The 23511-nt window shown below is 33.8% G+C and overlaps 4 protein-coding genes across 5 annotated transcripts; 2 read left to right on the forward strand and 2 right to left on the reverse strand.

Moving 5' to 3' along the window:
* Positions 1 to 6: 6 nt before the first annotated feature.
* On the forward strand, positions 7 to 2187 carry LOC105130072 (diacylglycerol O-acyltransferase 2-like). Its single transcript, XM_011032405.1, has 4 exons — positions 7 to 436; positions 698 to 795; positions 1074 to 1161; positions 2008 to 2187. The coding sequence occupies exons 1-4, from the start codon at positions 392 to 394 to the stop codon at positions 2107 to 2109; spliced, it is 333 nt and encodes a 110-aa protein (XP_011030707.1). The 5' UTR covers positions 7 to 391; the 3' UTR covers positions 2110 to 2187.
* A 1400-nt stretch (positions 2188 to 3587) lies between these two features.
* On the reverse strand, positions 3588 to 7129 carry LOC105130073 (protein FAR1-RELATED SEQUENCE 5-like). The gene is made up of 3 exons (XM_011032407.1): positions 7047 to 7129; positions 4553 to 6816; positions 3588 to 3991 (listed from the first exon to the last, which is right to left on the reverse strand). The coding sequence occupies exons 2-3, from the start codon at positions 6806 to 6808 to the stop codon at positions 3824 to 3826; spliced, it is 2424 nt and encodes an 807-aa protein (XP_011030709.1). The 5' UTR covers positions 6809 to 6816; positions 7047 to 7129; the 3' UTR covers positions 3588 to 3823.
* A 4458-nt stretch (positions 7130 to 11587) lies between these two features.
* On the forward strand, positions 11588 to 16751 carry LOC105130074 (uncharacterized transporter YBR287W-like). Of its 2 annotated transcripts, XM_011032409.1 has the most exons (12): positions 11588 to 11790; positions 12327 to 12376; positions 12534 to 12707; positions 13074 to 13153; positions 13257 to 13381; positions 14402 to 14523; positions 14633 to 14848; positions 15030 to 15122; positions 15840 to 15940; positions 16048 to 16100; positions 16212 to 16397; positions 16504 to 16751. In XM_011032409.1, exons 3-12 carry the CDS (start codon positions 12573 to 12575, stop codon positions 16626 to 16628), a joined length of 1236 nt encoding a protein of 411 aa, XP_011030711.1. In that variant the 5' UTR covers positions 11588 to 11790; positions 12327 to 12376; positions 12534 to 12572; the 3' UTR covers positions 16629 to 16751. The 2 variants fall into 2 exon arrangements, with proteins under 2 accessions (XP_011030711.1, XP_011030710.1); XM_011032408.1 differs by having other exon boundaries at positions 12340 to 12707.
* A 1974-nt stretch (positions 16752 to 18725) lies between these two features.
* Positions 18726 to 21886, reverse strand: LOC105130075 (uncharacterized transporter YBR287W-like). Its single transcript, XM_011032410.1, has 10 exons — positions 21573 to 21886; positions 21280 to 21461; positions 21108 to 21187; positions 20771 to 21017; positions 20484 to 20681; positions 20254 to 20346; positions 19949 to 20049; positions 19608 to 19660; positions 19296 to 19481; positions 18726 to 19140 (listed from the first exon to the last, which is right to left on the reverse strand). The coding sequence occupies exons 2-10, from the start codon at positions 21412 to 21414 to the stop codon at positions 19016 to 19018; spliced, it is 1218 nt and encodes a 405-aa protein (XP_011030712.1). The 5' UTR covers positions 21415 to 21461; positions 21573 to 21886; the 3' UTR covers positions 18726 to 19015.
* Positions 21887 to 23511: the final 1625 nt, after the last annotated feature.

Genomic DNA, 23511 nt, shown 5'->3' on the forward strand with positions numbered 1-23511 from the left:
CAACTAAGTAGATTTTCCCCTGTCTGGCTTAGAAAGTTTTGGATCTAGGACTTATGCAACCTACCCTGCCTGATCCTTGCTGGTTCATATGTTGGACGTTGATATATTTTACAGTGTAGTTCTTACATGTTTGTGTGTGTTTATTATTGTTCCTTCTTATTCTTTAGCCCGTCCTTTTCTTCTATTTAGATTGTGATGGAAAGCTATTACTTTTACATCCCTTTTACGTAGAATCCTTGGGACTTGAAATTGACAGACATCATATGCAAACCAAACTGAAAGAGACCGTTGTTTTTTTTCACCCTGAAGAATAGCTTGGTTGTTAATCTTGGGTGCTGCTTGCTCTCAGATTGCTTTCCTCAAGTCAAGAAGAGGATTTATCAAGATAGCCATGGAGAACGGTGCACCCTTGGTTCCAGTTTTCTGCTTTGGTCAAGTATTGATTCTTTTCTTTTTCACTTTGTCACCTGTTGGTTAAATGCAAAGCATAGTATTTTCTTGTTATGTACTCCATTTACTTTGCCAGTGAATGCTGGAACTATGTGGATTGGTCCATTGTAAAAGACATTGGTCCTCTTGTGTACTGCTCGAGGTTAATGTTTCAAGAATTGAGTTTTCATCTTATGGATTAATTCTCCCTTTTCCAATTACACATTTTTCATTGATAACATGGTTAATTTTCTTATTCTTGCTGCAGTCAAAAGTGTATAAATGGTGGAAACCCAGCGGAAAGTTATTCTTGAAAATTTCTAGAGCAATTAAATTCACTCCAGTTGTCTTCGGGGGGATTTTTGGGTAAGTAAAAATTTGGGGAAATTCTAGTTATGTTTAGATAAACTCCATTTGTGTTTAGTGTTTAGGCCCATGGTTATACCCACTGCCAGGTGCAGCTTTCTCCAAAAAATCTGCTAATGTTTAATGAGAAAGACAAAATGACTCCTTTTTTTATTGGGGAAGTGGGTTTGTTGTATTATTTCCTCTGTATATTTGAAATTTGATAGAACCCCTCTTTATATATATATAAGATTAAACAAAAACATATTTGCAATTTATAATTGTTTGCTGCTTTTCAGGACTCCCTTGCCCTTCCAACGCCCGATGCATATCGTGGTTGGTAGACCTATTGAGCTTAAGCAAAATCTTCAGCCCACTGTGGAAGAGGTATGGTGCCACTTAAATCTGCAATCTGATGAATCAGTTCTGACTGGAACTGGTGAACATATCCATTTTGTTTGAAGTACAATAAATTCGTTTTATGTTTTAGATTAATGAAGGATTAATACGGGAGAGACCTCCCCTCTTGCTTTTGCAAGAGCACCATTGAGCTCCAAAGCCCATTGTTCATTTATAGATTCCTTGTTCTTCAAGTATTAGTTAGTAATACTTCCTGCTCTGGTCAGTGGCAAAGCCACCCCAAATTCCCAATTTCATTAGAGGGGCCAAGAAAAACTTACATACCATCAAGTGAAATTTGGTTCCAAGGATGGTCATACTCCCATCATGCCATTTGATTACTGGAGAATATAATGTAATGTGAAGTGTTGACACTCAGCTCAAAGCTCTGTATTGTAAAAATCCATAGCCTGCAATTTAAGATGCCAGCATTTCCCAGTCCCAAACTAGTTACACGCTGTACAAAATGTAGCAGATTGTAAAGCTTTTATAATTTAACAAGCTCAGAAACTCAAGGCCCTAGTACTGGTACAAAAAGAAATCCAGTTAGGGTGGGACTTAAAGCTGCCTGCATTCCTCTTTTCACTATATCTATAGACTAATGACTGAGTGATATTAGAGTGTGTTTGGTATTGCGGTAGCTGTTGTGGTTGTGATTTGAAAAGGTTGTTTTATAAAAAGTATTTTTAACTGAGGTTGGTTTGATTTTATAGGTGTTTGGTTAAAATTGTGGTTGAAATTGAGGTTGAATAAAAAGTAATTTAATGTGTTTGATTAAGAATATTTTTAAAATTGAAATTATAACTGTTGCTCATACATGGATTTATTTTGCAGCTCGCTGAAGTGCACGGTCAGTTTGTCGCCGCACTGGAAGATCTTTTTAAAAGGCACAGAGCACGGGTTGGGTTTGCTGATCTTGAATTGAAAATTCTATAATTTGACTGCACAACTTAGACTTGTTTCTGAATGTTTCTTTTTTACATTTATTAATCTTTTTCTATGTTTTCTTGGTTATATGTTGTATATATTGATTTTTTTTTATGTGTTACAAACTATTTTTTAAATTGTTTTTTGTCTAAAAAAACATTAAATTGATTTTTTAGGTGTTTTTGGATGATTTTAATGTCAAAAATAAAACAATAATAATTTGAAAAACATCATTCTAATGCATTTTTAATTATAAAGTATTTATAAATAACATCATGTGCCACACTATTAAACATTCACTGAAAATTAAACTTTGAAAAGCTAATAAATATTCATTCAAGGAATCCATTGTTCTTGGTTACATTCTTTTAGTTTAGGGAGAATGCACAGAGATGACTTGTAAAGCGACAGTTGCAATATTCATTGAAGGAATCCAATTTCTTGGTTACATTTCTTTTAGTTTAGGGAGGCTGCACAGAGATGACTTGTAAAGCGACAGTTGCAAGTAATTTTGGTATCAGCAGGGTTTTGCATTCCAGAAGCACATGCGAACAGTTTTCTGCAGAAATGATAATGAATTGAGTGCTGTTTACGGCTATGAGTTACTATCATGCAGAAACGATAATGGGCTGAGGTCCTTATGTGATGGAGTTACAAGTGAGGACTTGGGCAGCCAAAAACAGAAACAGCTAAAATTATTATATAGAAATTTGAATGACGTGTGAGGTTCAATGCCATTATGTATGGGCTAATTGGTTTCATTTTCCTGTTGTTTTTTTATTTATCGAACTATCAGGTCAGTACAATACATCACATCGTCTCCACCTCTGTTCTATAAACTCAATTAAGTAGCACATGATGTGCATATGTGTGACTATTCCTGCTAGATGATGAAAGCCCAAGTGAGATTATTTTGCCTTAACCTGAAAATTTGAGGGACAAAAATATAATTAAAGGTCAAAAGTCTATATAGATTTGATCAAAAGTTCAGGAGGTCTCTCGGACAATCAACCTTGTATAACTCTTTGAAACCACAACATCTGGTTCTTGTACATTTCCGTAAAGCAACTGTATCATTTCGGTACAGACCTGACTAGAAATGTAAGTTGAGGCTTGAATGTCTTTTCATCCGAGCCCAGTTTGAACTAACCAGCTTCTTTCATATGTCAACTCAAGCAGTTACTACAACAGAGGATGCTGTGGATGATTTTGGTATTTTTAAAACCAAAACTGGTAAGCCAAGGTTGATCATATAAAGATATTGCTTATCACTGTTAAAGGGGGATTCCTAGAACCTTGGCCATTTTTCGAACCTTGCTTAGCCAGTTCATGTTCAAGTAAATTTAAAAGGTAGCATCTCTCACACGAGTTCCCATTTCCATACAGATGCCATGGCACTACCTTAAGACGATAGCATTTTCACCAAGGCCAAAGTGCAGTATAAAAAGTTTCATAGACTAAAGCCATCAGACTCAATTGACGGGAAAGCAATTGAGGAAACCATCACGACAGGAGGCAGGATGAAAACCATCACCAACTGAGATCAGAACACTATAAAAATATGAAGGATGATATAACTCAAAGCCAAAAAGGGTTAATTTCATCTTCTATCATAAGAAACAAATTACACTTCTCATTTGTGCGTCTCATCTAGCTAGAGAAAGCCGAAGGAAGGGAAGGAGAGGGGGGCGGGGATAAGCTGACACCAACAAAGCCATTTGGGTTAATCTTTCATTCCCAACTTAATATTTTGAACTTTAATAGACAATTGTAATTTCTGCTCCTCAATATCTTTCAGCACTGAAAGCAAGTTTGCTCTATATGCTTCACATTTTTGTCGCGCGCGATCCAGTTTGTGATGCAGTTTCTGGATTTTCTTGTCCTGGTCATCCTGCAAATTGATACATATAATATTCAATTGCATTCAGCTGAGGAAGTAACAAAACAAACACAAGCCAGCTGTGTTTTGTTCTACTATCCCACAAAAGTAGAATGCAACTATCAGGACCAAGCCTCCACATCATCAACTATTAGGAGTAGGAAAAAGAAAAAGAAAATTAAGAAACATTCTGCATAAAAATAAGTATTCTATTCACACAAAAAAAAGAAGATAAATGTTCCAAAACAGCAGATGCAGTGAGAGTTTAGGCTGTTAATGGAAACAAAATCAGATGATGGTATGACAACGATGATGATTACCATGAATCTAAATAGCTTGTTTCTGCTACAAACTACAAAGAGACCCATTGAAGTCGACAAATTAATCTCAACTGACAAAGTCATTAGTTAATCGGAATTAAAAGAGCAATTTTTGCATTAATATCACCTATATTCCAGCATTAACAGAAAAATCTGTAGAAAAGGGAAAAAATAAGTATCAAATATTACTGACAAAGGAAAAATTAAATGAATAAATAACTAAAGTGTGAGAGAGAAGGAATGAAAAACTGACCCCAGAAGCAGGCTGTTCTGAGCCCTGTTGCTGATTATGATTGTTATTATTTGCTTGACTTCCCTGAGGAGGATACTCTTCTCTGCCAGCTCTATTTGCTATTGCAACTTTCCCACCATTCTTTCTTGCAAGAGCCACTTTATTTGCTGCCTCTTGCAAAGCATCCATTGAAACATTGTAAATTTCTAAACTTTGGATTCCATTATCAACGTACTTAAGGGCCTCATGGCGAAGGTTGCTGTATCGAAAGGTAAGAGATTCTCGTGAACTACTAAGAAAATCACTGGCGTGTTCCTCCAATATGACACCACTCTTGGCATTCCTTGTCCATCGTTTCAAAACATAATGGGAAGGCAGTGTAAGAACATTTGTCACCCTAAAAACTGTCAATATGTGTCTGCAAAGAAGGCCGGAGAACTCAAACATCAGACAACTACAAGAGGCTTTCATCTCACGAACAGTAAAGCTAACAGTATAAGCTTTATGACTTTCACCAAACTTAGCAACTCTATAAGTGGTGATTGCACCATCATCCCCAACTTTGGTTGCCAGGAAAGTTAAAGTCTCAACCAGCTCTTCTTGAAATTTTAAAAACAATTTCCTGGAATAGAGCTCAGCCACTTGCTTCTCCATAGGTGAAGGTGTCTTCAGAACTGGGGCGGTATTTATCGAATCATAGTCAGCTTTGACTTCTTTCTCATAGCGGCTTTCCAAAGCCTTCTCATACTGCTTAACAAACAACTGTAGGGTAGTTGAGGCATTGATGTATCCATCAAAGTAAGAGTTGATGCTGTCACTGCGCTGTGTTATAGACATTTCTGCAAAGAATGTATCTCTCAAGTAAGCTGGGACCCATTGGCGTCGATCAGTATAAACTGCTTGTAGCCACTCGTGCTCCCTGAGATTATATCTATTAAGTAGAGACAACCAACAAGACTCAAATTCCTCAACTGACTCTGTGAGGTTAACACATTTATGGAGCTCCGCTTCAAAATTAGGATGCTCAGAAAGCACATGGGACAGCTTCTCCTGGAATTCTTTAAAGATGTGCCACTTGCAGATACGATGACGGGTTTCTGGAAAAACCTGGTTCACGGCTAGACAAATTACCCTATCATGATCAGTAGTGATTGAAACAGGAGGCCGTTCAGACATTGCCATAAGCCATGTTTTGAAAAGCCAGAGAAAAGAAGCCTCGGATTCATTGACCAAGAGAGCACAACCGAACAAAACAGGCTGCCCGTGATGGTTAACTCCAGTGAACGGTGCAAAGGGCAATCGATAGCGATTTGACCGGTAGGTTGTATCAAAGGTAACAGTGTCACCAAAGTATGTGTAGTTAGCCCTTGCCTTTGCATCAGCCCAGAAGATATTGCTCATACACTGATCTTCATCACCCTGCACAGCATAGAAAAAAGCAGAATTCTCAGCCTGCTTGTTTCGCAGGTAGTCCAAAAGGTGCTGAGTGTCACCACCAAGAGTTCTTTGTCGACTGCTCCTCATGTAATTCCTACAGTCACGCTCAGTAAAACCAACATTACTGATTCCACCATATTCTTTGATGAGGGCAGACATAATACCACTGGGACCAATCCCAGCACACTGCAAGGTATCAATCAATGATTTGGCAGAGCCGGATACATGGCGGTGAGAGCGGAGACAATGCACCTTGTCAGGTGGAACAAGCTCGTGGTTATGTTCCCTTACAAATGCCGAAACAACCCACCTACCACAATCCTGGATTTTAACGACCAACATGGCCTTACAACCAACACGGGTTTCAGCACGAGGGCGTTTGACACGCACATCAGAACGTGCAGGCTTATCCTTGTCAATGCGGAAACCCTCTTTTGCACAAACAAAAGACCTCTGAATGATAGCACCATCACGTCTAGACCTGCGGGACATACTGACACGAGTACTAAATCCCACACGACGAGCATACGAATTGTAAAAAGCCTTCGCAGCCTCCTCAGACTCAAATTCCATACCCTCATAAGGCTCAAGATTAGTGTCCCCTTGAGGGATATAGACTTGACCAGAAATGGAATTGTGGGAACTTTGGGGGTCATAAAAATTCAGCAGTAAATGGTTTCCTTCAACTTCTCCATCTCCTGCTTCCTCTTCTTCCACTTCATCAACACCAACATCAACAGACTGATGCTGAATATCATCCACAGTATCGTCTCCCAAACCCATCATGTCAAATTCAATAACTTCATTCCCCATAGTCAGTGGTTCCAACTCCATTATCATATCAACCACTATAAAAGAAAAAAAAATCTAAGCACAGTTGCAAATATTAAGAAATCAAACACTGCTACTTCGCTTCCAACTAAAGACGAAAACTTTCAAACCCAAGGTGAAAAAAGTTCCAATCTTTAAACAGAAAACAAAGAAAAGACACAACACTACCACAAACAGAAAATATATCCTGTAAGAAAGAAACCCATTGATGAAAACTTGAAGGAGAGTGAAAATGAAGTAGACTGACCCACTTGGGCTTGGCTTGTATGAAATAAGGAGTTAAAAGCTTTCACTTTCTCAGCTCCTGAGAGGATACACACATGATGTTGATATGAGTTCACTCAGTCACTTCAAAGAACATTACTTCTTGAAAATCAAACAGCAATGGATGTTAGAAACACATTCGCAGAATCGAAGTTTTAAGGACGAGAACTTAAATTGTGGAAGTAATCAGACAGAGCAGAGCTGCCTTTATTTCCTATTCGGGTTTGGAATAACTACAAATCCGTATACATAATATAAAGTGAATAACATATCAGGATCTAAACTTCATGATCTTTCTAACTTCTCTACAAGTTTCATTCCTTGGTCAATTCCCATCATCACAAAGCTAGAGGAAAGGGGTTACAATTGATTTTATTAAACTTAATTCTATAAATAATACTACCAAATATATGATTTAATCTTATATGAAAAAAGATAAAAGCAAAATATTTTTTTATTTGATAAACTAAGTGACATTTTTTCTCTCTGTAATCTTCTTTTTCATAGCTTTTTTGTTATAATTCCAAATCATCTAGCACCAAAAAATAGAATATTCAATTTTGATAAACTTTTGTTCTTAGGAAGTAGAGGGACTAAAGTATTAGCTTCTCACACATACAAGGCTTAATATACAATTTACTCTTCTTTTTTATTTACTCTTCCTTTTATATGAAAGGTTTTCCTTTTTTATGAGAAAGTTATGAATTGCTGATTAGGGGGGAGTGCAAATTAATGAGAGTGGAATTATGCTGTTAAATTATTTATAGATCCTGTTTTAAGACTTCATTTAATTTGATGGTTAAACTATCATAAAAAAATTTATTTAATATAATATGATCAAAAACTTGGATTGATCTACCCGGTTAATCCAAGAAAAATATAATTAAAATCAATTAATAAAATAAAAAAATTAAATTAATCCAAATTAATCTGGATTACCTCACTTAATTCGTCTCTTGAAATCTATCCTAAATTAACTTTGGATTGGATTTAAAAAAGAAATTGATATATTTCTCTCGGTTGTAAATTCATATTTTTATTGGAAAAAAATAAATTTGTTTTCTTTCTCAAGAAAAAAATTAATGATTAAATAAAGAAAGTGAAAAAATATCTAGGAAAAAAAAATTAGAACACACAATAATCCATTCTATTGTTTTTGTTAATGATTTATCCCCTAGTGTTTATTATATGATGATTTTATCAAAGCTGTGTCAAAGCAAAAGAAATATTACATTTTAAAATGGAACTTCACGGGGGTTAAATTGTGTTTTGTCTTTATTATAATATTAAAAGTAATTAAATAATAAATATTATAATTTTGCATGAGTTTTATTGAAATTCCTCTCTTAAAATTTTGGTTATACATAAAAAAAAATGTTTCTTAAACATGTTTTTTCAAATTATAACTATAAAAAGTACCATAACATCAAACATGTACTGCATCTTCTAACAGTAGAACCGTAACCAGATGGTTGCATAATGTTTTTGAGCCTCTAAAGATACCTGGGATGCATGCATTTAAAATTTATTTAAAAGTGTGATTGTAATTGATTTTTTTTAAAAAAATTATATTAAAATAATATTTTTTATTTTAAAAAATTATTTTTAAAATCAACATATCAAAATAATTTTTTTTATAAATATAATTTACAGCATATTCTCAAACATTCACTGAGCCTAGATAGTAAGCTTTTGTGTCCATATTTCATTATTTCTTCGATAGCAATTGCAATTGCCAGATGCTGAAGCAAATCTAAGCTAAGTCCATTGCCCACTCTATAACTATGCTTCTTAATTATGTTACGTATTCTGCAAAGGTGTTGCCAACAAGTGCTGGATTCAAGACAAAGAACACATCAATTGAAATTGAAAATGCAAATTACATTCTTTCTTTGCTAGGGAACTCTGAATGCTTCATGCACATCAATTAGAGCAGTATAATTGGAACGAAAAAGTTAAGAACGGATCAGTAAACTCAATAACCAACTGTTGATTTGGAACTGCTTATATGAAAATCTATCATGCCCTGAAGGAACTTTCTGGTATACAAGATTGGCATGCATCTCAATGATTTATCAGATATGATATAGGAGATTTTGATCAAATATGTAATCTTATGCTAAGGGTTATAAATTTCAATCTAATTGCTGGATTGGATTGAGATTTTTCTCTGTATTTATTATTTTTTTTGTATTGTTCCTAGTTGCGTCGCTTGTGATGCCAAAAAAAAATCAACATGTATAGGTGAGAGATGGAGTCACCAAACTAAATTTGTGGCAACTTTGAAAATTCAAATATACCTATGAAAAAACCAAATGTTAAAAGTCAATACAAGTTCGAGATGAATTTTGAATGAAGTTGTATAAAAATTAAGTTTAGAAACTTAATTAATTGAATTTTTAATGGGCTAATTTGATTTAATAATGAGCTTAATTAAGGGTTTAATTAAATCTATAAATTAATTTAGGCATAAATTAAAAGAATTAATGAAGTGCAAGAACTTAATTAGACTTTTAATGGGTCAAATTACTTTTATTCAGGATTTAATTATTCAAAAATTTAAGTCTGAAAGCCTAATTTTGATGTAATTGATAATATTGAAATTTTAGAAGACTAAATTCAACTTTTACAAGCTTATTTGGATGAAATTAGGGTTGAAATTACAAGAAAAATCAAGATTCAAGGTTTAATTAAGGGCCGAATTGAAGAACCTCATAATCAAGAATCAAAGTACAAAAAACACATACATTTGATGACTGAAATCAATCAAAATAGGTGTTAATTTGAAAGAAATTGAAAGTTTGATGGTTGATAGGGGTTAAATTAAACAAACTAGAAGTTTTAGAATCAATTGAGGATACACATGCCAGAATTGAAACAACAAGAGCTAAATTAAAGTTTGCAAAATCATAATTAGAAAAACTTAATTTATTGAGTTTACTCTAAATAACGTGTCACTCATCTTTAATAAAGAGAATGAGTTACATGTCATCTAATCTTTGTTTGTCATCTTTTTCAGCCAATAAAGTTGATCAAGTTACCACTTTCAGGCAAATAAATATAGCATTTCTAACCATTTCATAGGCTTAAACCATCATTAATGGACTTATAAACACCCTTTTTTTAAGAATTAGTGATCCTCGTCACATGTTTATAACTATTTTGACTCAATGAACTCAACAATATTTTTTCTCTAATCAACTTCCATTTTAAACTAATTAAGAGCTTGTATTTTAATCAATGAATATGAAGTTTTAAATCTTCAAATTATATAATATTTGATCCATATGATAAATATATATTTCCTCTACAAATATTAACTACTTTTATCTCATTTTTATATATAGTTTTGTTATGATAATCTCTTCAAAGTAGCGCTCATTTGGTCAATCATGATTAAAGAAGAAAACCAAAATGATTGTTTAAACTTCATGATTATCTTCTCTTGACAAGTTTGAGATGAATATTAAAAATTAATTTACGAGTTGCTTAAGATTAATTTGGAGGGGTTGCAGTAGCGAGATCAATTACTCTCTTCTTGTCTTAGAGTTTTGTTAACTATAAAAAGTATTTTAATAAAATAAAAGGAGAAATGAGCTTAGATTTTGACAAACAACACCACTAACAAGATGGAGAAAAAACCTTTGTTGGATTTGGGTTTTTCTTAACTGAAAAATGTGCTTGAAAATATAATTTAGACCTTTAAATTGATCTGCGCTCTCCTGGGAACATGTTCCCTTTATGTACAGGGCTAAATTAATAAAACACAGGGAGAAATATACCGTATACAAGTTTACCTGTTGTAAAATTGTCGCAAGGTGCTAGAAAGAGCAAGCAAGAGTGAATAAAGAGTAATCATTTATTAATGTGTGTAATGAGATAAAATTAGAACAGATTATATTTGTGGAAAGATTTGTAGAAAATATTGCAAGGACGTTAGAAAAGGCAATGGTAATAGTGAATGAAGAAAACAAGTGTTCTAATATGTGTTTTTTTTTTTTTTTTGTGTGTGTCCTTCCTTGCTCTACATGCTGTTTATTTATAAGCGATGTGCACATAAGAATCAACTGACGTAGCTTCCATTAAGTATTAATGGAGCTTCCACTAATTATTAATGGAGCACTAATTGATGGAACTTCCTTTAATAGCATTTAATTGTACTTTTTGTTTATCTTTTTTAACCATTAGTTAGCTTGTGGAGAGCTTGAACCATCTTATTGACTCAAGGAACGTGCATGGGTGCTCCAACAAAGACATTAAAATTGAATCTTGATTTGCTTTCATCCAAAAAGCTTAATGAGAGGTGGAAAATGACTGTTGTATCATTGAATCGAGCTCATATTAGGATGGAAAAGAAAGAGATTACACCCGTCTGTGTTCCAGAACTCCATTTGAAACTTACAATAAACGAAAAAACAGGCAAAGAAAACAGTTGTGTTTTTTCTCCCATAAAATCTTCCTGAATTCCCATTAACATACACCACCCTAAAAATAGTGTGCCATAGTTTAAGACCTTTCAGATATGAAATCCGTGCCCTCTGCCAACAAAAGCAATCACCAGTAGCTAGTCCATGCGGAAGCGAAACAGCTGGGGGTTTCTGTTGGTTTTGTCAAACACTTCACAGAGTGTGCATTTCTTCTCTGCATCTCTTGTTCGGCTAAAGTGTTAAACTGTCGTCACTCGTTTTGATAGTCGAAAGAAAAGAAAGGCTCTCATCTACTTTCTGGTAACTTTTCAAGACTCCTAACTTCTTTCTTTATCAGTCTTGTTTTGCTTTCTTTGTCTCTCTTTTGGGTCATTTTCATTTCCTCTATCAATTCTTTCTGTTACCATCTTTCTATCTGATTGATTTTCAAAAGCATTTCTGTCACAGAGTAGTTTCTTGCTTGCCCAAATTTAGTGGAGAACATAGCATGCATGCTTGATCTCTCATTGCTCGCGTGCCTGCCTTGCATAAATGATATTTGTGCAGTTTCTATATTGTTGGGGTGCAAACTTTGTTGCGTTTTAATCTTTCTTCTCCTCTTATTTATCGTTTTCGAGTGCTAGGGTATGGTTCTTTATATGTGTGATTTTCTGCTCTATTTTAGTTTTATTCTGATGATGATAGCCACCCCTTTTTTATTACTACCATAAAAAAAACTTGGCTCTTTTTGCTTTATTTTATTAGTTTTATAAGCCTAAATTCCCTGTTTTTGAAGATATTTTCTTTATATATACCTTGTGTTAACTTCCAATCGATTTTCCTGTTTCTGAATCAAGCACTGGCTGACAGGTTGCAGATGCTTGTGGCCTCAGACTATTCCAAACTGGTCAGTGAGTTCTAAAGCAGTTGACACCCTCACACGCCTGACTCCACATGCAATCATTAGTAATACTTCAGAATTCAGAAATGTTAATTACGAGAATCATCTTCAGTGACTTGTTAATGTCTGAGACCTGCTTAATGTGCTGTTACCTTTTATTCAGTAAGGTGTAGGATTGAATCTGAGACCTGCTTAAGTTTCTATGGGGCTTTGGCAACTGTTCGTTGTTTCACTGATGCCAGTTGTGAAGGTGCTCCTGATGACTACATTAGGTGTATTTCTTGCAACTGAGCGCATGGATATTTTGGGGACGGATGCGCGGAAGCATCTGAATAGTGTAAGTACCAATATTTTTCCAAGGTATTTTAGAATAGATGATAAATTTAACAAAAGAACTTGGTCAGAAGGATCACTAAGATGTCTGCCAATGTATACTAGACAATTTATTTGGGGGATGACAGATTTTCTTATAGTTTTAAATGTACAGCTGATTATTTAGTATAATGGTCCATTCTTTTTTGAACTTCTATTATAACATCACCCTTTGAAGAATGAAAACCTGTATATATATTTCGATACAAAGTGGGAAAAATTGCAGATAAATTGTTTATCAGTTGCTTTTCTCCTTTCAATGCTGCTCTAGTTGTCCTGCGTCGAGTTCCCTAAGAATAAATGTGGATTTTCTATTTCAATTCTTGTGCAGCTTGTGTATTATGTCTTGAATCCAGCACTTGTTGGTAGCAACTTGGCGAAATTCATAACGTTGAAAAGCATAGCTATGCTGTGAGTTAATTTCTCTAATCGACTTTTCTGCTGCTGTTTTCTTTCAATGTGGTTTTTTTTCTGCTAGTATATTACAATCAACGTTGGTTGAATTCTTATGTAGGTGGTTCATGCCACTCAATATTTTTATCACCTTTATCGCTGGCTCAGCGCTTGGATGGCTACTAATAAAAATTACAAAAGCTCCTAATCACCTGCGGGGCCTCATCGTGGGCTGTTGTGCTGCTGGTGGGTTTCATTATTTCTGGTTGAAGGAAGATATACGCACAGCTTTTAAGTGCTCCTTGCTGATTTATAAATTTTCACAAAATATTAGTTGATTAACCGAAGTCTTCATGAAATAAGAGAGAAGGTCTGAGCATTTTAATTCACTGGCATCGGTATCAATAGCAAATCAGTTTCTGATGATGTGCCCTTTTACTGATGATTGTGATTTGAAGTATAGGTTTTTACATCTTTTACTTGCTTTCTAAGATCTCTTGTCGGATATTAATTCCATGTCAAGGAGGCCTCTGCTTTGTTAACTGATCATCATCCTTCAACTAAAAGAAACAAGTTTTTAAGATTTCTGCTGTAGATTCCTCTCCTTCTGTCTTTCCTGCCATCCAACCCATGCAGATCAACCGCCTTAGAAAAGAGGCTGATGTGCCGTTTCCTGCAAGTGAATTAAGCAGAAATGAAAGTCTAGTAATTTTGCTATCTTTGGTCTGGTTACCATACGCTGTTATGAAACACTTTAGACATTCTGATCTAATTATATATTCCTGTCACACATCAATATTTACTCTTTTTTTCCCCAGCTATTTAGACCCCTCTTGACAGTAATATCATGATTTGTTAGCGGCAGCATTACATTTGTCATGGCGAGTCAATCAATATTTGCTTTTTTTCCCCCAGCTTTTTAGGCCCCTCTTGACAGTAATATCATGATTTGTTAGCGGCAGCATTACATTTGTCATGGCGAGTCAATCAATATTTGCTTTTTTTCCCCCAGCTTTTTAGGCCCCTCTTGACAGTAATATCATGATTTGTTAGCGGCAGCATTACATTTGTCATGGCGAGTCAATCAATATTTGCTTTTTTTCCCCCAGCTTTTTAGGCCCCTCTTGACAGTAATATCATGATTTGTTAGCGGCAGCATTACATTTGTCATGGCGAGTCAATGTATTGAAGCTGTGGCACAAGCTTCATTACATTCGACCTTTTGTACCTGATTTCTAGTTTACATGGGCGGTTGAATGTGAGCAGGGAATCTGGGCAACATGCCTCTCATAATCATTCCAGCTGCCTGTGAAGAAAAAGACAATCCATTTGGCGACGCCAGCATCTGCAAAATGCATGGATTGGCATATGCTACGCTCTCTTTGGCAGTATGACAATGTTTCTTACCTGAATTTAATTTTTTATGTGCTCTAAGAAAGGCAGTATAATAGGTTTTGAATTGTTTAAAATTCTTTCCATTTTTTCTTGATTTTTCAGATTGGATCCATCTTGTTGTGGTCATATGTGTACAATATTGTGCGAATATATTCAAGTACAGATTCTGATGAAACCAAACCGGATGCCTTGCCAGAGGGTCTAGAATCTGCCGTAGAAATAACACCAGGGCCCATGCTTTTCTTAAAAGAGCCCTCAATCGATGAGGGTATGGAGAACTTTGAGCTTGATCGTGCAGTGTCGAACGGGAAGGCGAAGGTTGCTTGAAAACATTATAATTTCATTTCTTTCTGGACTCTCTTATCCTTTTCCATATATTGTTTGATGCTCATTATGAGCACATGTTGAAGTTTTCACGATACTATTGGTTCCTCTTGTTCCCTTGAATAAAATGTTTCTGAGAGCAATCATCAACCTACCAATCAATATTTCTTGACAGGTACCATTTCCAGAAAACATTAAGCGAGGATTTCAGAAGGTTCTGAAGAAACTCAACCTGAAGAGATTGCTTTCACCTTCAATTAATGGAGCGGTACGCTAATGGCAAGTTCTTATTTTTTCTGTGTTGGCCGAAGGGCATATTGATTCCTTATGGAAGTGTATAAAGCATCTATTACTCTTTTTTCTAGTTTGGGAAGTGTATAAAGCATCTACTACTCTTTTTTCTAGTTTGGAGATCATATATAGCAAGACAAGGCTCACATTTCAAATTTGCTCACGTTATATAGCATACTGAAATGATCATATACATATTAGAGACTGCACATTGCAGAAAGGCTTAAGCATCAAAATGATAGCTCATGAGCAAGAATATTGCTGCTGGGTAGCCGATGAGCTTCAGTGGATGAAAAAATACTTCAGAAGCACAACAGATGCATCCCATGCTTTCTTAAAGGATATAAATTCATGCTTCATAGAGGATCAAGTCCACTTCTTCTGTAGTACTATTCCATTCCTTCCATTAATTTTCTAGAACAAGCTGCTCTTTTATAAAGTATTATTTACAACAAGCCTGCTCTTCATACATTCCTCATTGATCTTTGAACCCTATCGAAATTTAAAGACCATTTATGGAGACATTGCCATGGAGCAGCCATCAGCAAGCAGCTTGCTGGTTTAAGCTGGATTGTTTTCCCTCTTCAGTTGTTGATCACATTTAAAGCATCTAATGCTGAATAGACTAAACAGGCTACTTTATATTTCAGTATCGATGCGAGTATTGACCCCCCTTACTGCTTTATTTTTATAGATTGTTGGATTTATAGCCGGTACTATCCCTCCTTTCCGAAAATTGTTGATCGGTGACAGTGCTCCTCTTCGTGTGGTTGAAGACTCTGCATACTTTGTCGGGTCAGTATCCCTCTTTGATGATATATATGAACATTCCCGAGAAACCAAAAAAACATTCAGCTACCTCACATGCTCCCCTAGAGTTCCTTTCTGTTGTGTGTTTGCAGGGAGTCAGCCATTACAATCACCACTTTGATTGTAGGAGCAAATCTTCTGAAGGGTAATCGCGATCATTTTGATTTTTATCATGCTTATTTTCACTATCCTGCCCTTCTTCACTAGTTGAGCTTGCCGAAGCATAGATACAATGATGACCGGAATGTGTTCTCAGGCTTCAGGGGGTCAAAGGTGCCGATCTCAGTGATTATTGGTATCACGGCAGTCCGTTATATAATCTTGCCGATATTGGGAGTTGTTATCATTAAATGTGCAGTCCATTTGGGGGCAGTGAACTCAGATCCTCTGTACAAGTTTGTTCTGCTGCTTCAATTTGCACTGCCTCCAGCAATAAACATAGGTTTTAACATTCATGCAAAGTTCAACGATGTCCTTATCTGGAAACAGATTGAATCGGTTCCTAACTAGAAATCGGTTTTTTCGCATGTTCTTTCCTGATTTGGCAGGCACAATGACCCAGTTGTTTGGAGCTGGCGAAGCCGAATACTCGGTCATCATGCTATGGACCTATGCCTTGGCCTCTGTTTCGGTGATGCTCTGGTCAGCATTCTTCATGTGGCTCGTCAAATAACTATCGCTTGCCTCTTGGATCGCTTCCAACATACTCAATCTAGGCAATGCCATTTTATCCTTCGCATAGATATTTCATTAGTCTTGGCCAATACGAACGTAAATGAAGAAATTATGAAAGGCACAAGCAAAAGTGTGCATTACATAATATAAAATATTACATTATATAAAATATAATGTAATATCACATTGGGAAAAAAAAATATTACATTATAAAATAGAAATTCAGTGGTGGTAAAATTCTAGATTTAATTTATCAAGAAAAAAATATTACATTATATAAAATATTGTTATATCTATTTACTTAGAAGCAAATATACTTGAAATGTATGCATTATATGAATAAAGTTAAAAATCAATAAATAAAAAATAAAGGTAATGAGAAGAGAAATTGGTGGAGAATGAGGCATATTTTGGTAAATTTTGTTCTTAAAAAAATATTATCTATCAAATTTTATTAACCTCGTTAAAATAATATTGTTAATTATGAAAACCAATTTTTTTAAAAAATGATGAATATCATGTTAATAAATTTGAGAATATCTCATAACTTGTAAAGAAAATAATATTGACTGTCAATTATATACTTATTAGAGTTACATACAAGAAGTTGAGAAAGACATTATATGAGTTGGGGAAAAAAAATATCTTACTATAAATACTTTAAAGTGTAAAGATGGCTTGCAAAAATGACAATGTCTAATCCTAAAAGATTAAAATATGATCTAAAATAGCAAATTATGTATTTATTAAATATATTTATAATAGTAGTGGATATCAATTTTTTATATACAAATTAAGTATTAAGGGCATTTCTATCAATACATTAATAAAATCAAATATTCTGAAAGTTATGAAAAGGCACAAGAAAGCATACAACAAACCATAATCTATGATCATTGGTTGATATACTTATTATTGACGTTGACGAAGCAACACAAAAGAGATAAAAAACATAATTAAAAATATAAAATTATATAAAATGGAGATCACATAAAAATCTTAATTTGAAATTTTATTACTTGAAATTTTCTTGTTAAGTAGTCTGTATCTACAAAATATTTACAATTCCTTAAATAAACTTAAAAATTTATGTGAATAATAAAAAAAACTTGAAAATAAAAAAAGTAATAAAAATCCTAAAAAATAGGAAAAGTTGTTCTAAATAAAGCCAATAAAATAATAAAAAGCATCTAAATCAAGTACCAAAAATAATTCTAAATCAATTAAAAAAAATATAATGAATCTCAAATAATAACTCACCCGTGATTATTATCAAAAGACCTTTTTAATCTTTGATTATTTCAAGATTTTAATCCTATAAAAGATAGAGTTTTTAGAAAATCCTAGCAAATTCTTAATTAAATACAATAATTGGATTAAAAATTATGTTCATGTATTTTATTAAAAAAATCTTTTCTAATAGATAATAAAAGTATTTAAAAAGAAAAAGATTCATGATACAAGTCAATTTAATAAATAATAAACACATAATTTAACGTTATATATAAATTATGAACATAAAAGATATCTTTAATATGTATAATCAATGATTTTCATGATATAATTCTATATTTTTAAATTACACATATTATTAATATTTAAATTTGATTTTCAAAGTTGCGATTATTTGGATACGTGAGATTTTTTCTCCAATTTACCCAATCCTTTCCACTACACGTGATAATTATAGATGCATCTAATTGGTTATAGACATAGTTGTGGGATTTACCTAAAAAAGGAAATACATTATTTTAGCTAAAATAATATTCTTAAGTTTCTTATAGTTAATCTTTTCAAGTTTGTCGGATTAATCAGATTATTTAAATTAACTAAGTTAATATTTTCTTTTATTTAATTTAAAATTCAGTCTCAATCAAATCTGATTCATGAATTTTTTAAGTCAATTTAATAACTATTATTAGAATGCAATTACATGAAAAGGTCCGTCGTGACTATTGTCGTTCTAGATTCAGAGGCTGGCAACGGGCCATCAGTTCGGAAAACGGGCTGCGCAGTGAGGAAACCGATATTTCAAATTCCCAGGTTGCCGGAAGCAGAGCCTGCAGACAACGGGTGGTCCGGTCACGTCTTCCAATTTATCAGTCGGACCCATGCCCAAGTCCATGATAATAGAATCACAATTCATAAGCACACAGATGTCCATATCCCAAGATGATTGACACTATATATTCTACAAATTTAATCAAATAATATGGTGGCTATAATTAATAAATATCATGGAACAAAGCTTCATTAGCTTAATTTACTACTAAATTACTGATGCCACATGTGATCGATGTGCCTGAAGGATGAAGATGAGCTTGCGGCGGCCTCATTTTGTCATGGCAGGGTAGTTCCAGGGAATAGAAGGAACCCTAATTGTGCTTACTGCAGCAGCCACATGTAAAAGGTTGACCAGAGGGTAAGAGACAGTGCTGATAAAGCATAGCTCCACAGCATAATGACTGAACATTCACCTTCACCGGCCTCGAAAAGCTGTGCAATCACCCCTGTCAAATTAACAGCAAATAACAAACAGATTAGCAAGCTAAGTACTCGTTAGGTTATTTTTTCACTGGTTTTGTACCTGGCTCGACGATACTTCTTACCGTCAAATCGGAAAAATAAAACATTAGTTCCAACTTTTAGTATCAAGTTGCCATACCTACTGTCATTGCAGGTGGAAGTGCATATTGAAGCAGAAGGATAAACTGATACAAGGAGTCTGATTCAACCATGCCGAGATGATGTGCCGCTTTGACAATACCGATGCCAATAATTGGCAAGAAAATATTTCGCACAGATACAATCCCTGCAATGACTGATACACTCACTCCTGTTTTTCTTAAACCTGAAAGAGTTTGGAGTTGGTGATTAGAAATCTTGAGGATGTAAATTTGATTCTTCAGCAACTAGAGGCAGGATGCGTGTGAAGGAAATTAAGCAAGAGTTCATCTAGGTAGATTCAGGAAATTACCTCTGAGAAGGTTAGATCCTACTATCAGTGTCATGCATGGAATTGTTGCCTCTCTGCAGGTCAGAAAATTGTATAAACAAGATCAACAACAATGTTGCTGTAAGTTCCTAAATAACGAAGAAAGTTACATTCTGGGTTATATTACACAGGACGTGTATGGGCAAATCTAATTGCAAGAAGAAGTGTGGACGAGAGTATATTGATGAAAACAGGGATAACTTTTAATCCGGCTGTTGAATTAGACTAAAATTTGACCACCCAGGCTAGTCCTATAATGGTCAGCTGTAAAGATAGACTTGCCATCATCAAAAGCCAGACAAAGTCCATAATTGATTTATTACCCCAGCAAAGATGCAGAACTATCAATCACTCGAAGAGGAGCACTATCCCCGATCATCAGTATTCGGATTGGAGAGACTGTGCCAATTATAAACCCACAAATCTGAAGGAGATTAAGGAAATCAAAGCAAATTAGTGACATGTAAATTGGTAGATTAGGCACTGACCAACTCGACAAAATTACTCTTCTGGTTTTCCTTTTTTTCTGCATTTATCATTAAGACTCGTATGGTTTGTGATTATCTCTATCAAAGAATAATATTGAAGATTAGAGAGAGAGAAAATTATCATTAAATTTTTAGCCTACCGCTGCAATTGTTGCTGGTGCAAACACCATCTTCGGGTTGATCTTTGCTGTAAATTTCTTAACAGACTGAAAAATCTTCTCCATAACTGTCAACTATCATCAAAAGAATTTAATTAGCAAGGTTACGCCATCCAATATCTGCAGAGGAAGAGCTACATTTTGCATTAAAAAAAAAAAAAAAAACAGATGCTAGCATTTGTAATAATAAACTAAGGCCAAGGAAATCTTACTTTTTCCCCGGAAATAGTTAGAGGAAGTTCATCTTCCTTCGAACAGCCACTGGAGCCAGAGTTTTTTCTTGAAAGAAGTAGTGCTTTATAACTTTCAGAATCTGATATGGGTTGATTTGTATCAGTAACTTCAGCACTCTTTTCTGAATATATCCTCATGATAATATACACATAGGTCCATATATAAATAGCTCCAACCTGCACAATCAGTTTAAATAGTAGCATAAAAAAGAATGTAATTCCTTCTATAACAAAACTGAAAAGAATACTAGAATGGCAGATCGTACCGCCATGGAAAGAGAAGCATAAGTTGTTCCATTAGTGGAGCAGATAGTTGAATCTCCAAATGGGCTATTTGACTCCATGCAGACTGCAGGAACAAGAATCAGAAGCAAATTCCCCAGATTTCCAGCAGAACAGCAACCAATGACAAGGCCTTGGAGGTGCGGCGGAGTTTTTGTGATTTTAATGAGAATCCAAGCCAGTATTGAGCCGATTATGAATGTCAGGAGGATATTTACTGGCATAAACCATCTACACCATCACCACAACAATTTTTTTGTGCCAAGAGTTAGTTTCAAGATTGCCTTAAGAGTGAAAATTTGTGCGAACTGTATCACTCACAAGGTACTCAAACTTTGGAAAGTAATGGTCTCTCCAAGCTGGCTAACCACGAGCGCTGGACTGAACAGATAGAATACAAGCTGCAAATTTCCTTTTTGATGAGATGGAAGGCAAGAAGAAGTAAATGTAAAGAACAGAATCATGTAAGTACACATATATATATTGGACTCACATTATTCATGTAGTGTCTTGCATTCGCTCCCAGGAGATCTATGCGATCGAGCGCTAAGAACAAGCCAAGTCCAGTAATCAAGAGTACTTTCAGAACAGGCATTAATGCCACAACAAAGAGATCAAGAAATCCCATTACACACAACTTCTCTGCAAAACTTGCAAGTTGATCTCTTGACACTCCTATGGAAAAGAAAGGGAAGTTCTTTCAACAGGTAATAGAGCGTTTCCTAAGAACGTAGGAGTGAAAACTATGGAATCGAATCTAATGGAAAGAAAAGGGTAAGAGTGTACCTCTTTCGACAAGTTTGGATGGTCCTTAGCAAACTCAAGCTTCTGTTGATAATTTGGAGGCAAGAATTACAGAAACTGCTTGTTTTTTACAGGCATTAGCTAATGGAGTTCTGATCATTCAAATAGGAAATACCACCTGAATCCTACTCATGATATTCTATATAAGAAATATTCATTTTGAAAAATAAAAAAGCCCCTTACGGGCCACTTAATCAAGAGCTCTTCCTCCTTGTCTTCTTTAGTGGAAAACATTATATCTTCACACGTGAAAATGTCGGAATCTTTTTGTAGATGAAGCTAGCTGGTAGTGTTTTTTTTTTTTTTTTCTAAGTGTGTTCAACTGTAAAATATCTGTACTATTTAATTGATTCATTTTTTATTGCTTTTTCTTTATTTTTCTTATTTTCTAGTTTATTTATTTATTTATTTATTTATTTAAGAAGTTGTAGTGAGACAAATTATTTGGAAAAAAAATAATAAAAAATTTTTAAATTATAATATGTGGCGTGATTTTATTGGATGGAATTTTACAATATTTGTTCTTATTGCCTTTTTTGTATTATTTTCGTCAAATATGAAAACAGTACTAGAACAGGTGATATTTAGAAAATTATTGCGAAGCTCAATCCACACGCAAGAATGGGACAGCTGGTTGGTTTGGCTCTTGAAAGTTGCTTCTTGCTCGTGAATGATGTTTAAAGCGTGTTTACATTATTAAAAAAAATATATAAAAGTAAGATAGAACACTGTTTAAATCATTTAATAATTTTTTTATTTTTAAAAAATTATTTTTAACAGTAATATATCAAATCGTCTAAAATAATGAATTAATAAATTAGGTTAGCTAACTGTCTGAATTAAAAGTTTTTTACACAGAAAAAAAGTGTTTTATATTGTAAATTTTATTTGGTAATGATTATTTTTTAAAGTGTATTTTATATTAAAATATATTAAAATAATATTTTTTTATTTTTAAAAATAGTATATTAAAAAAATTTAAAATATTAAAAAAATTAATTTTTAATAAAAAAGTTAAAATTTTTATAAACATGAATAACACGTGGTTACCGAACGTTACCTTAGGAATTAAGAATTAAATTACAGAAATTTTATGCAATGATTACAATTAAGTCAACTTTGTAATGCAGCCATGTGATTAATTAAAAAGTCGAGACATTTGTGTTTCGCGGGACACCACGCTTGGCCAGCACACCTCACAGTCACCACGGCTGGCTTCACACCAAACAAATCGAAATTGTCTGGGATTGATATAAATAAATAAAAAAGATTCGTTAAAATTTAAAATAAAATTAGTTCAAATTTATTTTTTTATATTTTTATATTGTGTACAGATATCAAGATAAATTTTAAAAAATAAAAAAATATTATTTTAATATATTTCTAAATAAAAATTATTTATCATCCATTTAATTTATTTAATTTGATGCTAACAATTATATTTCTAAACAAATCATTTTTTTTAATTTTTTAATTTTATATTTAAATCTACTACGAATCATATAAAAATAATTTTTTTATTATTTGATTTAAAATCCTAATTTGTTAAGAATTTTTAAGTTTAACACACTAAACTGAATTTAATAATAATATAAAAGAGTTATACGTAGCTTGTATATTTGTTAATATAATGCCGGAAGCTAACTCGTTCGCACTAATTTCTTAGGGAAAAAAAGGTACTCTTGGATTTGTATATCTGCTAACAATATTTTTGCTAGTTTTTTAAATTATAACCTCATATTAAGTGTTTAAGTGTTGATATTAAAAATAAATTTAAAAAAATAATTAAATTATTTTAATTCATTTCTAAAAACCTACTTTAAAAACAATTACGATTGTGTGTGTGTGAGTGTGTGTATTAAATAGCTGATGGCGAAGGTGTCCTCGATTCTCTATTTGGCAATAGACAACGCCACAAATT

This window comes from Populus euphratica, unplaced genomic scaffold, assembly GCF_000495115.2.
Source record: "Populus euphratica unplaced genomic scaffold, PopEup_1.0 scaffold95.1, whole genome shotgun sequence".
NCBI classification, from domain to species: Eukaryota; Viridiplantae; Streptophyta; class Magnoliopsida; order Malpighiales; family Salicaceae; genus Populus; species Populus euphratica.

Coding starts and splice junctions, on each gene's coding strand:
- LOC105130072 (XM_011032405.1), top strand. CDS start 392: ATGGAGAACGGTGCACCCTTGGTTCCAGTTTTCTGCTTTGGTCAA. Junction 437..697: donor CAGTTTTCTGCTTTGGTCAA/GTATTGATTCTT, acceptor TTCTTGCTGCAG/TCAAAAGTGTATAAATGGTG. Junction 796..1,073: donor GTCTTCGGGGGGATTTTTGG/GTAAGTAAAAAT, acceptor GCTGCTTTTCAG/GACTCCCTTGCCCTTCCAAC.
- LOC105130073 (XM_011032407.1), bottom strand. CDS start 6,808: ATGATAATGGAGTTGGAACCACTGACTATGGGGAATGAAGTTATTGAA. Junction 3,992..4,552: donor CAGAACAGCCTGCTTCTGGG/GTCAGTTTTTCA, acceptor ATCAATTTGCAG/GATGACCAGGACAAGAAAAT.
- LOC105130074 (XM_011032409.1), top strand. CDS start 12,573: ATGGGGCTTTGGCAACTGTTCGTTGTTTCACTGATGCCAGTTGTGAAG. Junction 13,382..14,401: donor CGTGGGCTGTTGTGCTGCTG/GTGGGTTTCATT, acceptor GAATGTGAGCAG/GGAATCTGGGCAACATGCCT. Junction 16,398..16,503: donor GCCTCCAGCAATAAACATAG/GTTTTAACATTC, acceptor CTGATTTGGCAG/GCACAATGACCCAGTTGTTT.
- LOC105130075 (XM_011032410.1), bottom strand. CDS start 21,414: ATGGGATTTCTTGATCTCTTTGTTGTGGCATTAATGCCTGTTCTGAAA. Junction 20,682..20,770: donor ATGCTTCTCTTTCCATGGCG/GTACGATCTGCC, acceptor CTGATTGTGCAG/GTTGGAGCTATTTATATATG. Junction 19,482..19,607: donor AGGATCTAACCTTCTCAGAG/GTAATTTCCTGA, acceptor AAACTCTTTCAG/GTTTAAGAAAAACAGGAGTG.